The sequence below is a fragment of the Mauremys mutica genome, chromosome 9, assembly GCF_020497125.1.
Source record: "Mauremys mutica isolate MM-2020 ecotype Southern chromosome 9, ASM2049712v1, whole genome shotgun sequence".
Lineage (NCBI taxonomy): Eukaryota > Metazoa > Chordata > Testudines > Geoemydidae > Mauremys > Mauremys mutica.
This window is the reverse complement of record NC_059080.1, coordinates 70657209-70672816: the sequence shown is the minus strand read 5'-3', so window position 1 is coordinate 70672816 and position 15608 is coordinate 70657209. Positions and strand designations below refer to the sequence as shown.

At 42.4% G+C, this 15608-nt stretch overlaps 1 protein-coding gene across 2 annotated transcripts in view; it reads left to right on the top strand.

The window, feature by feature from the left end:
* The window catches only part of COL4A4 (collagen type IV alpha 4 chain), a 132688-nt gene that overhangs the window by 3574 nt on the left and 113506 nt on the right, over positions 1-15608 (top strand). For both annotated transcript variants that reach the window (XM_045031179.1, XM_045031178.1), the window contains exon 3: positions 11253-11330. In XM_045031179.1, the coding sequence (XP_044887114.1) occupies positions 11253-11330 (78 nt within the window). The remainder of the gene's footprint in view (positions 1-11252; positions 11331-15608) is intronic.

The following is a 15608-nucleotide window of genomic DNA, read 5'->3' as shown; positions in this document are numbered from 1 at the left end:
ATAACCCCAGTTCCCTGAGCCTCTCCTTTTAAGTCAGGTGCCCCAGCCCCCAAATCATTTTTGTTGCCCTCCGCTGGACTCTCTCCAATTTGTTCATATCCCTTCTGTAGTTGGGGCACCAAACTGGATGCAGTACTACTCCAGGTGTGGCCCCACCAGTGTCGAATAGGGGGGGAATAATCACTTCCCTTGATCTGCTGGCAATGCTCCTGCTAATACAGCCCAATATGCCGTTGGCCTTCTTGGCAATGAGGGCACACTGCTGACTCATATCCAGCTTCTTGTCCACTGTAATCCCCAGGTCCTTTTCTGCAGAACTGCTGCTTAGCCAGTTGGTCCCCAGCCTGTAGTAGTGCATGGGATTCTTTCTTCCTAAGTGCAGGACTCTGCACTTGTCCTTGTTGAACCTCATCAGATTTCTTTTGGCCCAATCCTCCAATTTGTCTAGGTCACTCTGGACCCTGTCCCTACCCTCCAGTGTATCTACCTCTCCCCCAGCTTAGTGTCATCTGCAAGCTTGCTGAGGGTGCAATTAATCCCTTCATCCAGATCATTAATGAAGATGTTGAACAAAACTGGCCCCAGCACCAACCCCAGGGCACTGCGCTTGATACCGGCTGCCAACTAGACATTGAGTTATTGATGACTACCCGTTGAGCCTGACAGTCTAGCCGCCTTTTTAGCCACCTTATAGTCTATTCATCCAATCCATACTTCTTTAACTTGCTGTAAAGAATACTCTTGGAGATCATATCAAAAGCTTTGCTAAAGTCAAGATATATCATGTCCCCTGCTTTCCCCATATCCACCAAGCTAGTTATCTCAGCATAGAAGGCAATCATGTTGGTCAGGCATGACCTGTCCTTGGTGAATCCATGTTGGCTGTTCCTGATCACCTCCCTCTCCTCCAAGTGCTTTAAAATGGATTCCTCGAGGACCTACTCCATGATTTTGCCAGGGACTGAAGTGAGGCTGTAGTTTCCCAGTTTCTCTTTCTTCCCTTTTTGAATATGGGAACTATATTTTCCTTTTTCCAATTGTCCAGGACCTTCCTCGATCACCACAAATTTTCAAAGATAACGGCCAATGGCTCTGCAATCACCTCAGCCAACTCCCTCAGCACCGTTGGATGCATTAGATCTGGACCCATGGACTTGTGCACGTCCAGCTTTTCTAAATAGTACTTAATGTGTTCTTTCAATACTGAGGGCTGCTCACCTCCTCCCCATACTGTGTTGCCCAGTACTGGGAGTTGACTTTGTCTGGGAAGACCGAGGCAAAGAAAGCATTGAGTACTTCAGTTTTTTTCACATCATCTGATACTATGTTGCCTCCCTCATTCAGTAAGGGTCCCACATTTTCCCAGACCACCTTCTTGTTGCTAACATACATGTAGAAACCCTTCTTGTTACCCTTCTTATCCCTTGCTAGCTGCAACTCCAATTGTGCTTTGGCTTTCCTGATTAACCCCTGCATGCTCTAACAATGTTTTTATACTCCTGCCTAGTCATCTGTCCAAATTTCTACTTCTTGTAAGCTTCCTTTTTGAGTTTAAGCTCACCGAAGATTTCACTGTTAAGCCAAGCTGGTGCCTGCCATATTTCTGCACATCAGGATGGTTTGTTCCTGCACCTTCAGTAAGGCTTCCTTAAGTTCACAGTACATACCTTGCTCAGTGAATGAGGCAGCAGTTCAATATTTCTTTTTAGCTTCATCCTCCAGTATATGCCTTCATTCATTATTTAGGCTGCAGTTCAGCAAGGTGCTGAAGCAGGTGTCTAACTTCAAGTGTACAAATAGTCCCACTGATATCACTGGAACTAATCATGTGCTTAAAGTTAGGTATATACTTCAGGTACCTTGCAGAATTGGGGCCTTACTGCACATCATCCAAACCCCTCTGAGTAAGAATTTGTTAATTTATTCTTTACTATGGCACTCTTCTTTGTAGACTGAGTTCCTCAAATATTATTAAATTTTCATAATTCCTCTGAGAGGTAGGGAAGTATTATTATTATTATTCCCATTTGTTATCCCCATTTTACAGATAGGCAACTGAGCCACAAAGATTAAGGCCCAATTTTGCAAAAGAGGACACTAATTTTGGGTGCCCAACTCAAAACATTTAAGGTCTGATCTTTTCTCCCCAGAGGTGCTGAGCAGCCACACTTCCCATTTAGTTCAGTTGGATGTGAGTGCTCACACTGGGTATCCAGAAAATAAGAAACACCTAATTAGTGGCTACTTCCAAAATATTTACCCTACATTACATTGAAAGTATGTAGAGAGCCAGGGATACAACCTAGTTCTCACAAGTCCCCGTAAAACATCATTTCTCTTCCAGCATCCCCTACCACATAGCGGGAGGGATAGCTCAGTGGTTTGAGCATTGGCCTGCTAAACTCAGGGTTGAGTTCAATCCTTGAGGGGACCATTTATGGATCTGGGGCAAAAATCTGTCTGGGGATGGGTCCTGCTTTGAACAGAGGGTTGGACTAGATGACCTCCTGAGGTTCCTTCCAACCCTGATATTCTAGGATACTCATTGATTTCAACAATGGGACTAAGTATAGAGTAAAGTACTTCTCAGATGGGGTTAAGGTTGCAGAATCTAATCCTAGGTTACTAAATCTGCTGCTCCAGGTCTCCAAAGGAGTCAAAAATAACTGCAAAGATGTCACAATTTTCTGATATATATAAAATATTAGTAAGAAAGAAAATTTTAATAGTTTAAGTTGTTTAAATAAAGGAAATTTGCCGATATCCTACTTATGATAGAGGTAACATTGAAAATAGGTATCGTGTATAAAAAAAGGGCACCTGAGAGATGTCTGTAACTATTGCTGTAGTGCACTCTCAATGTTCTAAGAGTCTGGTCACTACAGAAGGCAGCTGTCATTTTCTGAGGGCAGAAGTTGATACAAAATATTATAGAGAAGACACATACTGTTCTGTCACAGAGGCTTTACTTTTGTTCTTCTATGTTTTGTTATAAACTATGTATGTTTTAAAATTTAAACATAATGAAAGGATTTGGTTGTTCTTTGACTTTGGAAAAATGTAACAATTAGAAAAGTGGTTCCCAAACTTGTTCCGCTGCTTGTGCGGGGAAAGCCCCTGGCGGGCCAGGCTCCATTGGCCTGGAGCAGCGAACCGCGGCCACTGGGAGCTGCGATCGGCCCAGCCTGCGGACGCAGCAGGTATACAAACCGGCCCGGCCCACCAGGGGCTTTCCCTGCACAAGCGGCGGAACAAGTTTGGGAACCACTGAAATAGAACATTTTGTTTCAAGGGGAAAAAAACAAACAATGTTCAAAATTCAGGAAATTTGTATCTGCACCCACCTTTTATTTAATGAAGACAAGGGTTGTCAAGGTTCCTCCCCCACTCTGAACTTTAGGGTACAGATGTGGGGACCTGCATGGACACTTCTAAGCTTAATTACTAACTTAGATCTGGTAACACTGCCACCATCCAGAAATTTCAGTGTCTGGATCACTTTCTGTCCCCCAAAAACCTTCCCCTCCCTGGGCAGCCTTGAGAGGCTTTTTCACCAAGTTCCTGGTGAACACCGATCCAACCCCTTGGATCTTAACACAAGGAGAATTTAACCATCCCCCCTCCCTTCCCCTACCAATTCCTGGTGAGTCCAGATCCAATCCCCTTGGATCTTAACACAAGGAAAACATCAATCAGGTTCTTAAAAAGAAAGCTTTTAATTAAAGAAAGAAAGGTAAAAATTATATCTGTAAAATCAGGATGGAAAATACTTTACAGGGTAATCAGATTCATGTAGCCCAGAGGAACCCCCTCTAGCCTTAGGTTCAAAGTTACAGCAAACAGAGGTAAAATCCTCTCAGCAAAAAGGAACATTTACAAGTTGAGAAAACAAAAATAAGACTAACACACCTTGCCTGGCTATTACTTACAAGTTTGAAACATGAGAGACTGATTCAGAAAGATTTGGAGAGCCTGGATTGATGTCTGGTCCCTCTTAGTCCCAAGAGCGAACAACCCCCAAACAAAGAGCACAAACAAAAGACTTCCCTCCACCAAGATTTGAAAGTATCTTGTCCCCTTATTGGTCCTCTGGTCAGGTGTCAGCCAGGTTTACTGAGCTTCTTAACCCTTTACAGGTAAAAGAGACATTAACCCTTAACTATCTGTTTATGACAAGGGTGTTACAAACTACAGATGAAAGCGCCTCTCTCGGTCCTTGACTTTTCTGCCCAGAAAGTAGCAAGGTCTGAGCCTGTCTTGGTGAACATGTACTTGAGCATGTGTAGAATGGAAGAGATAAAGATGGATCATCTGAGTTCTAGCTGTTCGATGCGGGCCTCTCAATTGTATCAATATGGTGATTAAGTTAAACACTGAGCTTTCAGTAAAGCATTTACAACACAAAATATCCTCATCACACCCAAGTACCTGGCCAAGTAATTATTTGTATTAGAATACTAAATCTCATGCAGTGAAGTTTGAATAAATAGGAACTATTTAGCTATATGGTACTCATGATCTAATAGCTGCTAGTCAGTAAGGTTTCAAAGTAAAGACTGATTGTCTCCTTTAGAAAGGATGTCCCTAAAAATAGGGAAATGCTGGAATGTTGAAAATCTGGTTAATTTGAATAGAAGAAGGTGCAATGAGTGCCACTATAGAAGTACATATTTATGTAAGTTTTATCATTTTATATGCACAGATTGGCCATCTGCACTTAATATTCAGATGTACAAAAGGTTATTTGTGTGCATAAATCTATTTAGGATTTTTGCCGGTACAGGGAATGTTTTCATTAGTTTTGTGGGTGCAACTGTTGTCTGTCCTTGAAAGGTTAATTTTCAGACATTCCACAATTCTGTCTATACATCTTTGTTTAAAGTTAAAAAGAATGGGACCAAATAGTCTTTATTCACAAAGGCTATTTCATATGAAAACCATAATCATTTATGACACTGTTAAGGCAAATTTCTTCCAACATCCATCCAGTAAATTAATCAGGTGACACTTTGCACAGTGGCTTACCAATATGGAAGAGAGAGACCATAAAATTCAGAGCCATTGGCATAATTGTTGTACCACACCTTGTTTGCTGTCATGACCATGACAACAACTGAAAAGGTGGGGTAAATCTGAAGTATTAAGATACTATTCTTATCTCATGAGAAAATGACCACAAAATAGGACACTAAATCTCTGTGAAGTTAATAAATTAGTGTTAGAGAAGCAATGTTAAGACAGTTTTACTATGAGGCAGATTATGCTAATTTCTAATAAGTAGGGCTATTGATTAATTGCAGTTAACTCATGCAATTAACTCAAATTAATTGCAATTTAAAAAAATTGCGATTAATCGCAGTTTTAATTGCACTATTCAATAGAATACCAATTGAAATTTATTAAATATTTTTGGATGTTTTTCTACATTTTCATATTTTGATTTCAATTACACAGTATACAAAGTAGACAGTGCTAATTTTTTTTATTACAAATATTTGCATTGTAAAAATGGCAGACAAGAAATAGTATTTTTCAATTCACTTCAGACATGTATTGTAGTGCAATCTCTTTATGGTGAACTTACAAATGTAGATTTTTTTTGTGTTACAGAACTGCACTCAAAAACAAAACAATGTAAAACTTCAGAACCTACAAGTTCACTCAGTCCTACTTCTTGTTCAGTCAATCATTAAGAAAAACAAGTTTGTTTACATTTCCAGAAGATAATGCTGCCTTCTTCTTATTTACATCACCTGAAAATGAGAACAGAGTTCACATGGCACTTTTTTAGCTGGCATTGCAAGTTATTTATGTGTCAGACATGCTAAACATTTATATGCCCCTTCGTACTTCAGCCAGCATTCCAGAGGACATGCTTCCATGCTGATGACGCTCATTAAAAATAATGCATTAATTAAATTTGTGGCTGAACTCCTTGGAGAATACTATATCTCCTGTTCTGTTTTACCTGCATTCTGCCATATATTTCATGTTATAGCAGTCTCGGCTGATGACCCAGCACATGTTGTTCATTTTAAGAATACTTTCAAAACGCAAAGAAGGTACCAATGTGAGATTTCTAAAGATGGCCACATCACTCGACCCAAGGTTTAAGAATCTGAAGTGCCTTCCAAAAAAAAAAATCGGTGAGGAACAAGGTGTGGAACACACTTTCAGAAGTCTTAAAAGAGCAACACTCTGATGCGGAAACTACAGAACTAAAACACCAAAAAAGAAGATCAAACTTCTGCTGATGGCATCTGACTCAGATGATGAAAATGAACATGCGTCAGTCCGCACTGCTTTGGATGGTTATCAAGCAGAACCTGTTATCAGCATGGACACGTCCTCTGGAATGGTGGCTGAAGCATGAAGGGATATATGAATAGTTAGTGTATCTGGCACGTAAATATCTTGTGATGCCTCTACAACAGTGCCATGCAAACGCCAGTTCTCACTTTCAGGTGATATTGTAAACAAGAAGTGGGCAGCATTATCTCCTGCAAATGCCAACAAACTTGTTTGTCTGAGAGACTGGCTGAACAAGAATTAGGACTGAGTGGACTCTTAGGCTCTGAAGTTTTATATTGTTTTGTTTTTGAGTGCAGTTATGTAACAAAAAAAAATCTACATTTAGTTTAAGTTGCACTTTCACCATAAAGAGATTGTATTACAGTACTTGTATGAAGTGAATTGAAAAACACTTTTTTTATACAGTGCAAATATTTGTAATAAAAAATATAAAGTGAGCACTGTATAGTTTGTATTCTGTGTTGTAACTGAAATCAATATATTTGAAAATTTAGGAAGTATTCAAAACTATTTAAATAAATAGTATTCTATTATTCTTTAACAGCCCTACTAATAAGGTTTATAAAACAGCTATTCTGTTAATCTATGTGGTGACTGCAGACATATTAGCATCTTTGGAACGAGGTTAAATGCTGAACTAGTTATTTAAATAAATACTTTTCCTAGTATGATAAAGAAATGTTAGTGGAAGCTTGCAGTCCTTTGACATTCCAGAAGAGTCAAGTTTTAATAACAAGGAAAGGGACTAACGTGGAACAGATATGTATTCTCATGGGAAATTTAGTACATGATAGAGAAGAAGTCTGTTGGTAATTCCTTCTTGTTCTGAAGTTCAGTATCACCAGATATTTTGAAAATATTTGAGATAAAATAAACTGACTCCTCCTCCTCATCTAAAGTTTGATTAATTTTCTCCTTGAAAAAATGAAATATGAGCCCTATTGTTGTCTCTCTCTTACTGAAACCAATGGCAAAACTTACACTGATTTCTGTGGAATCAGGATCAGGCACTGAATCAGTGTATTTCATGCTGTCATTTTTTGAATTCATTTATCTAAATTATAGTTTATCAGCCTTTTTAATATTAGGCCTATTTTTTCAAGGCCACCTATGTCATTTGGACACTCATTTCTAATTTAAATTAATGGAAACTAGGTGTTCAAATTACCTAAACAGCTTTGCAAATTTTATTCTTAATCTGCATCTTATATAGGCATAGTCAGTCGTGGACTTAATACTGCTCATTTGCTGGCAGTGTTGTCACAAAATTAAATACCGTAAAAATTACCATTATGGGACACAAACTAAAAAGAATGTTTGTTCTACTTATTACATTGTAAATCAATTGAATGTATGTGTCCTGATATATTAGGCTTCTATTAAACATACACTTCTACCCCGATATAACGCAGTCCTCGGGAGACAAGAAATCTCACCGCGTTATAAGTGAGACTGCATTATATCAAACTTGCTTTGGCCCCCCCGTTCCTTGTTCCCTGACCGGGCACCCCCTCTAAAGACCCCTGTCTCTAATCACCCGCAGGACCCCACCTCCTGCCCAACCCCTCTGGTCCCTGTCACCTGACCTCTCCGACCCCTGTTCACACCCCCTACCCCTTGACAGGCACTCACTGGCAGCGGCGGGAAGTGGAGCAACGTGGCCCCAGCCTGCTCCAGTCCGCCACCTCCCAGCCGCGGAGCTCCACTTCCCGCCACCGGTGAGTGCGGGGAGGTTGGGGAAAGGACGCCCTCCGCACTCACCGGCAGCAGGAAATGGAGCGACACGTCCCCAGCCTGCTCTGCTTTCCTTGCCCCGGCCCCAGGTATGTCGCTGGGTGGGAGGAGGGGATTTGGGAAAGGTCCCACACTCACCTGCGGTGGGAAGTGGAGCGCCGCGGCTGGGAGCTGGCAGAGTGAAGCGGGCTAGAGCTGGACTGCTCTGCTTCTGCCACTACCAGTGAGTGCGGGGGGGGAAGAGGGGGAAGATCCCTCCCCTGAGCTACACTGCTGGGGCTGGGGCCGGGACAAGGGAAGCGGAACGGGCTGCTTCCGGCCCCCCGCTAATCCCTGAGGCCACTCTGGGACCCCCAAAAGTGCCCCCCAAGCTCCTGCCTCCCAGACCCTGGGGGGGGGGGGAGAGCCCCTGACCGCCCCCCCGAGACCCTCTGCCCCTTATCCAACCCCTCGGTCTTGGGCCTGGCCCAGCCCGGCACCCTTAACACGCTGCTGAGAGCAGCATGTCAGAGCTTTACCGCGTTGTATGTGAACCCATCATATTGGGTTGCATTATATCGGGGTAGAGGTGTATTTGTTTTCAATATTACATCAGCGTCATGGAAAGTCTTTCACTTCCTTGTTACTAACAATATAATTTTATTTATATTTTTATAAATATTATATTTATTAGAAAGGAAAGAGCTCCATTATGTCAGTCTGTCCCCAATTCTATGTAATGCAGTATTGCTTTGTGCAGACACTTAAAAAGTGCTTAAGGCCCAGATCTTCAAAGGTATTGGTGCTTAATTCCTACTGTGGAGTGACGTGCCTAAATACCTTTCTAGATCTCAGCCTAAGTTTTAATTTTGACTGGCCTAGGCCTAAACACTTACTGTAGAAAATTTTTTCCTGACATTTAGCATAGATTTTGCATTCCTTAATTACACCCAATAATACCTAGTTAATAATCACCTGATTCTGCTTGTCACAGGGTCACTCACCACACTGGTGCCCCGTGCTGGGCCTTTCGGGAATTAGCTCAGTCTCAGCGGGTGCGCCCTCAGGTGATGGTGGCTTTCCTGTCCTCACCTGCAGACTTGTTACAGCTCCTTCTTCTGGGCATCTGCTTCATGGCACAGTCCTCTGACTGTGTCACCATCTGGTTCCCCCCCTTCCGGGGGACTCCTCCAGTAAGAGTCCAGCCACTCCTTGCAGCGGCTTGACAGGCTTGGCTGGGTGGGGGCACCCACTACTCCGGGCTCCAGCCCAGGGACCCTGTGAACAGCAGCTTCCTGATGCCTCTTCCTTCCAGCTCACTGTCTTTATTCCCTGGACCACCTCCCCACAGCCTCAGTTCCTTCTGCTTCTGCCTCTGGCTCCAACTCCCTTTGCCCTCTTCCCAGGGCCTTGAACCTGTAAGTCCTGGTGTAACACCGACAGACCCAGGTTGTCGGCAGGTGGGATCCAACTGGGGACCTCTGGAGCTTAGTGCATGAGCCTCTACTGCATGAGCTAAAAGCCAACTGGCTGGCTGTTTGCTAAGGCTGTAGAGCAGACTCATTTTATCCTCTCTCTCTCTAAATGGTCTCGGTGCCACTAAATGGGACAGAACATCACAGCCACAAGGTGTGTGGGTTACATACTTCCCCTAGCTGAGGAAGCATGTCCTGAGCTTCAGAGACTTCCCAGTTGAAATCCTGGACGAGCCCCCACTTGTAAAACCGACAGGCCCTGGTCGGCAGTGGCTGGGATCAAATCTGGGATCTCTGGAGCTTAGTGCACAGCTGCATTGCCCTCAAAACAGTCTGGAGAATTAATTGAGGTTCTGAGTCCCCTTTGCTCTGGAGAGGAAATTCTTCACCCCTTTTTCTGGAGTGGCTTTATTTCCCCCCTATGTGCAGCCAACCAACTACTCTGACCAATGAATAGTGGGGCGGAGCCTGGACTTCTACCACCTCTCTCCACCACTTCCTGGCCACCTGCTTAACATGGGAGTATCAGGCAAGTAGGTTCTGCTCTCTCACCTGTGGCTGGAGTCACAGGCAGAGCAGGGTCGAACAGGAGAGAAAAGGGCCTTATTTTTCACACTTCCCTGCGTAACTGAGAAAGGGTTGTGATAACAGAGCTCTCCAGAGGCTCATTTTAATAATTCTGCATTTTCAACTATACTATAAAATGCATCTTCAGGCAGACACCAAGCCTGGCAAATTTCAGCCTCATAGGTGAATGTTGTAAACATTTCAGAGAAGCAGGTCTTACAGAAAACTTTACTTGCACTAACCATGTTAGGGAATAGTAATCTGTTGTACAGTACAGAAGCTGTACTGAACTGCTCACTCTAGCTAGTCTCCTATCTAATGATGGGAAAGGCTTGCTTTGAAATTTGGTAAGCTATAACATTTTAGAGATTATTTATTTGAATTACTGTAGTGCCTAGAGGCTTTGATTGAGAACACAGCCCCCTTTCCCTTGGCACTGTATAAACTCCTAGTAAGAGATGGACCCTGACCCAAAAAGCTGACAGTTTACATAAAAAAAATGGAGAAAGCGAGAGGGGAAACAGAGGCACAAAAAGGTGACATTACTTGCTGGAGGTCACATAGGAAGTCACTGGCGGAGCTGGGATTAGAATCCAGGGCTCTTGATTTCCAGTACAATGCCCTATACACCAGGCCATGCTGCTTCTCCTATTTCTATTCTGCTATGAAAACATTTATCTTTTCCTGTTCTTGGTTGTGATAGGTTCCAGGTATAACACTGCAGAATCTGAGGTAGTGGTGGTCTTCCCCACGATCAAAATATTGTTTCTTTAATATGTCATTTTATACCATATTCTCAAGATTGCTTCTAAACCTTGTTTTTGTGCATTGGGAAATCACTGTTGACATAACATCAGCGTAGCTGAATTGTGTCTATAGAGGTTGGGTATCAAAATCCACTAGTAAGACATTTGGACCAATGAGAGCGCTCCATTTTTTCTCTGTTATTTAAGAATTAATAACAGCTTTTTTTTGAAAAAAATGTTTGTATAGAATCCAAGAATCTTCATTAAATTATTAGCATTGGTTCATGTAATTAAATAATAGTTTCTTCTTTATATTATGGTTTACATCTCTACTTCCATGAAGTCTGGAGCTGTTCATTGATGTTGTTTCATTAAAATGTGTTATATTGGATAACAAGTATACTGTATATAAATAAACTAATAACCTCTTAATTTTTAGGGCAGATATTCATATATTGGTCCATGTGGAGGACAAGACTGTTCGGTTTGCCAGTGCTTTCCTGAAAAGGGATCAAGAGTAAGTGATTTAATATAACAATAATTGTTATTGCAAAATATTGCTCATTTTGTGTATATCTCTCATTTAAAATCATTAGGGCTGTTGAGCATTGGGACCTCAAAAAAGCAAGTCCCAACGTGGCAAGATAGGAAACAGATCTAAATCTGCCTATTGGTGTGAAGTACAAGCACTTGCAATATCAAAGACCATAGGTCTGCCCAAAAACCTAGGCAGATTAGCATGCAGAGAAGGTAGGGTCGTAATAACATAACTTTCATTGTAAAGCGATTAGGGACTTTTCAGGATGAGCAGGACAATTAGAAAAACGTCATTTTAAGGGATCTTCAGTTTGGAATCTGTCTACCTTCTCAGATGTCCTCTGAATGGCCAGTCAAAGGAGACTGTCTTTGCCATTTTATAATTGTATTTTTACAGAAACTTAGGTTCTTTTTTATCTTCATGTTGATCTGAAATTGGTTTTGCTTCTCCTAATCTTTTATTGCCTTTTCATGATTTTCAGAGCACTAGATAAGTGTCCTAGGTATAAGAAAATTTGAGCTATTTCATTGTATTGGGATTAAAATGTGAAATTCAGCAGGTGTGGTTTTTTAGCTAATATTGGTTAGGACTAGTAATTTAAGTATCTCCTTAGACAGAGATTTTACATAGTACTCACTAGGTATGAATATTGAAATGCTACCAGCTTTTGGCAGTTTATACAAGTTGCTATTTGTTTATAAGTATGTGGGCCTGCTGTTACTGGTTTATAAATTTGATAAAGACAAGGTAGGTGAGGTCAATTTTTTATTGGATGAACTTCTGTTGGTGGAAGGTATACTTCATAGAAATATTGTTATAATATGATTACAGCATATCTAAAATATATTTTATGCAAGATGGGTCTTGTGCGGTATCATTGGAAAGGTTATGGTTTATTGAATATTATCCTATTTGTATGCATGTATCATTTTTGTATCTAAAGTTAGGAATATTGATTATACATCTGTACTACAAAAGTGTTTGCATCTGGGAAACACCCACCAGACAAAATACAATCAGTCTGGCTGGTTAGCTGGGGACAAGTCACTGAACCACTAGGGCGGACAATAGGTCTTTGAAGATGCTAATGTCCCACCTTCCTGAGAAGTTTCCTGGGGTGCTCCAAACAGCCTATGACTCATGTCTGCTTTGACACTGCAGTATCATGTCACCTGGTACTGGACTCCATGATAGAATACCAGTATTTTTCCACTTGGGGAAGGGGGGAACCACACTGGAAAACAAAGGATTCCCGCCATATGTAAATCCTATTTAAGACAGGGGGTGAGATGATCGGGGTTCATTCTTCACTGAATCTCTGCCCAAGATGACTGCTGGAAACATCTAAGAAACAAAAACAAGGTTGGAGGATGGGGAAGGACTGAGCCCAGGCTGGAAAAAGTGTCTGGCCTGTGAAAGAAATACCTAGAGTTTTAAGCTGCAAGTAAGAGCAGCCTGTCTTCAAGAACCACGGCAATCTGCTACAAACACTTAGGATGAGAAATGACTACTTGTAGCCAGTTTCTTTAGTGTATTAAGCTTAGTTTGCGTGTTTGTTTTATTTGCTCAGTAATCTGCTTTGATCTGTTTGCTATCCCTTATAATTACTTAAAATATATCTTTTGTAGTTAATAGATTTGTTTTTGTTTTCTCTAAAACCATTTTGTGGAATTCATAACTGGTGGGGGGAGGGAAAGCTGTGCATATCTTCCTCCACATTGACAGAGGGGGCGAATTTCATGAGCTTATGCTGTACAGTTCTCTGTGCAGTGCAAGACCATATAGTTCTGGATTTGCACCCCAGAGGGCGTATGCACTTCAGTGATGGGCAATTCCCTAGTTGAGTCTTCCCATGCAGAGCTGATTTCAGTGTCTGTGTCTTTCTGCAGCTGAGTGTGGCCCTAACGGTGTGTGCGCTGGAGGAGGCTTGAGGGCCTGGCTAGCAGGACCGTGTAAGGGAGCCCAGGCTGGTGGAACATGCGGGCTCAGTGGTACCCCAGTATATTAGTTGGCACCCTGGAGTGGGGGGCAACCTGTCACACAAGGTACAAGTTTTCAAGCTACACAGAAGCTTTTCTTCAGGTCTGGGGAAGGAAGTGGAGTATCTGAACTAAGTGCACATTGGGACAGCTTGTTAAGCAGAAAGGGTAACACATTTGAGTTGAACACTTGAAATGAAGTTGGCAGTGGGGGCTAGATTGTTATACAGAAAAGGTGTGAAGTGGGAAAATAAGAGTAGCAGGCAGTGTGGTGTGTTACAAATTGTTGTAAAGAGCTATAAAACCAGGGTTCCTGTTAAGTCCATGGATTTTGGTGTCTAGGAGAGTAATGAATGTAAATTCCCAGGCTTGCCTTTTGACGGCATTGTGCAGGTTTTGTTTGAGGACAAGTATTGAAAGATCAGATATGGAGTGATTGCTTTGTGAAAAATGTTTGCCTGTGGTTTTTGTCTTTTGAGTTCATTTGAGAACATAGTGATTGTCTGGTTTCATCCGCATAGTTGTTACTGAGATACCCCATGTGATGTGATAAACATGTATAGGACCCAGGAAGGTGTGATGTGGGGGCTATTGGTCATCGTAGTCATGGAGATATGTTCACAGGTTCTGCATTTGTTGTTCAGGCAGGGTCTGGTGCTGCTTAGAGTTGGTGTGTCCCAGTTGGTGGGGAGCTTGCTTCTGATGATGAGCTTAGCAAAGTTGGGGGTTTGTTTGAAGGCCAGAAGATGGGGGAAAAGATTTCTTTTAGGATGTGGTCCCCATCAAGTATGGGTTACAATTGTTTGTTACCTATATGGGTTCCAGTGTGGTATGGTAGGTAACAGCTAAGGGTGTGCAGTCAGTAGTTTTGGGTTTTTTTTCTTGGTCTGTCTGGGGTGGTTGCTGGAGCTGTGGAGGTAAGTGCCATGATTGGTGGGTTTCTTGTAAACAGCTGTCTGCATTGTTCCATTGTTTAAGATAATTGTGGTGTCCATGAAGTTGATGCTGGTGTGGGAGTTTAATGGATGGGTGGTGGTGGTTGAAGTTGTGGTGGAAATCTGTGAGGGAGTTTAGATTGCCTGTCCAGAGGATGAAAATTTCATCAATGTAGCTCAGGTATATCATTGGTTGATGGTGCATTTTCCCAGAAATTCTTCCTTGAGGTGGCTATGAAAAGGATGGCATAGTGGGGCACCATCCTAGTACTCCTGGCTGTTCCCATGGTTTGGACAAAGGGTTTATTGTTGAATGTGAGGTTGTTGTGGATGAGAATAAAATGGATGAGTTTGGCAATGTAAAACATAAGTTAGGAGTGTGATTGAGTTAGGCAATTCAGAGAGTAATGTAGGACTATTGATTTGGGATTGGATACACGTGCTGTTGTACAATACAGTATACTTAATATGCTTCAGTGTAACTGTAGCTATATACTTTACTTCTATCACAAGTCAATTGTGGCAGAGCTCCGACCTTGCCCCCATGGGTCCCACGTTTCTCGGTGGCATATGCTAGCCTCAGTGGCTTACTGCAACCCTCCACATATCCCTTCTCTCTCTAGGGCCAGGGATACAGTCTACTGAGCCCTCTTCATCATAAGTCAGCAAGGAGGTTGGTGAGAGAACTCCCACAGTCTCTGTTGTCCCTGGGGGCTTGTTTCAGAACAGTTTAGCCCCCTGTCCTGACAGGAGCCTGACTTCCCCTCCTAGAAGGTGTTCCTCTAGTGGTGGGTTGGGGGGAACCCAGCCCACTCTCTGCTCCGGGTTCCGGCCCAGGGACCCTAATGGTAGCAGCTGTTGGTAGCCAACCTTTCACTGCCAGAGTTGCTACATTTCCCTGGGCCACTTCCCCACAGCTCTCCTGCTTCTCCCTTCTTCACTCTTACCTTAAGGTTCCCTTATCAATGACTTGAGGGTGTCTTCATTAACCAGCCCTTCAGCTGCACTTCCTCTCCTCTGGCTCCCCAGCTCTTCTCTGCCTGACTGGAGTGAGCCCTTTTATAGTATCAGAGGGGCCTTAATTAGAGTCAGGTAGTCACATTAGCCTGGAGTAGCCCCTGCTCTGGTCAGTCAGGGAACAGAAAACTGTTAATCCAGTGGCCAGTATATCTGCCTTCTGCTACTCTGCTGTACCCAACTGTCCTGGGTCTATCACACAATATTATATGCAAATTGTGTAATTTAAGCCAGCACACGCACTGAAAGATGCAAACAGTACTAGGAAATGCCAGGAGGAATCCCAGCTAGAATCTCAGAGAACGCATGCTACAGCACTAACATTA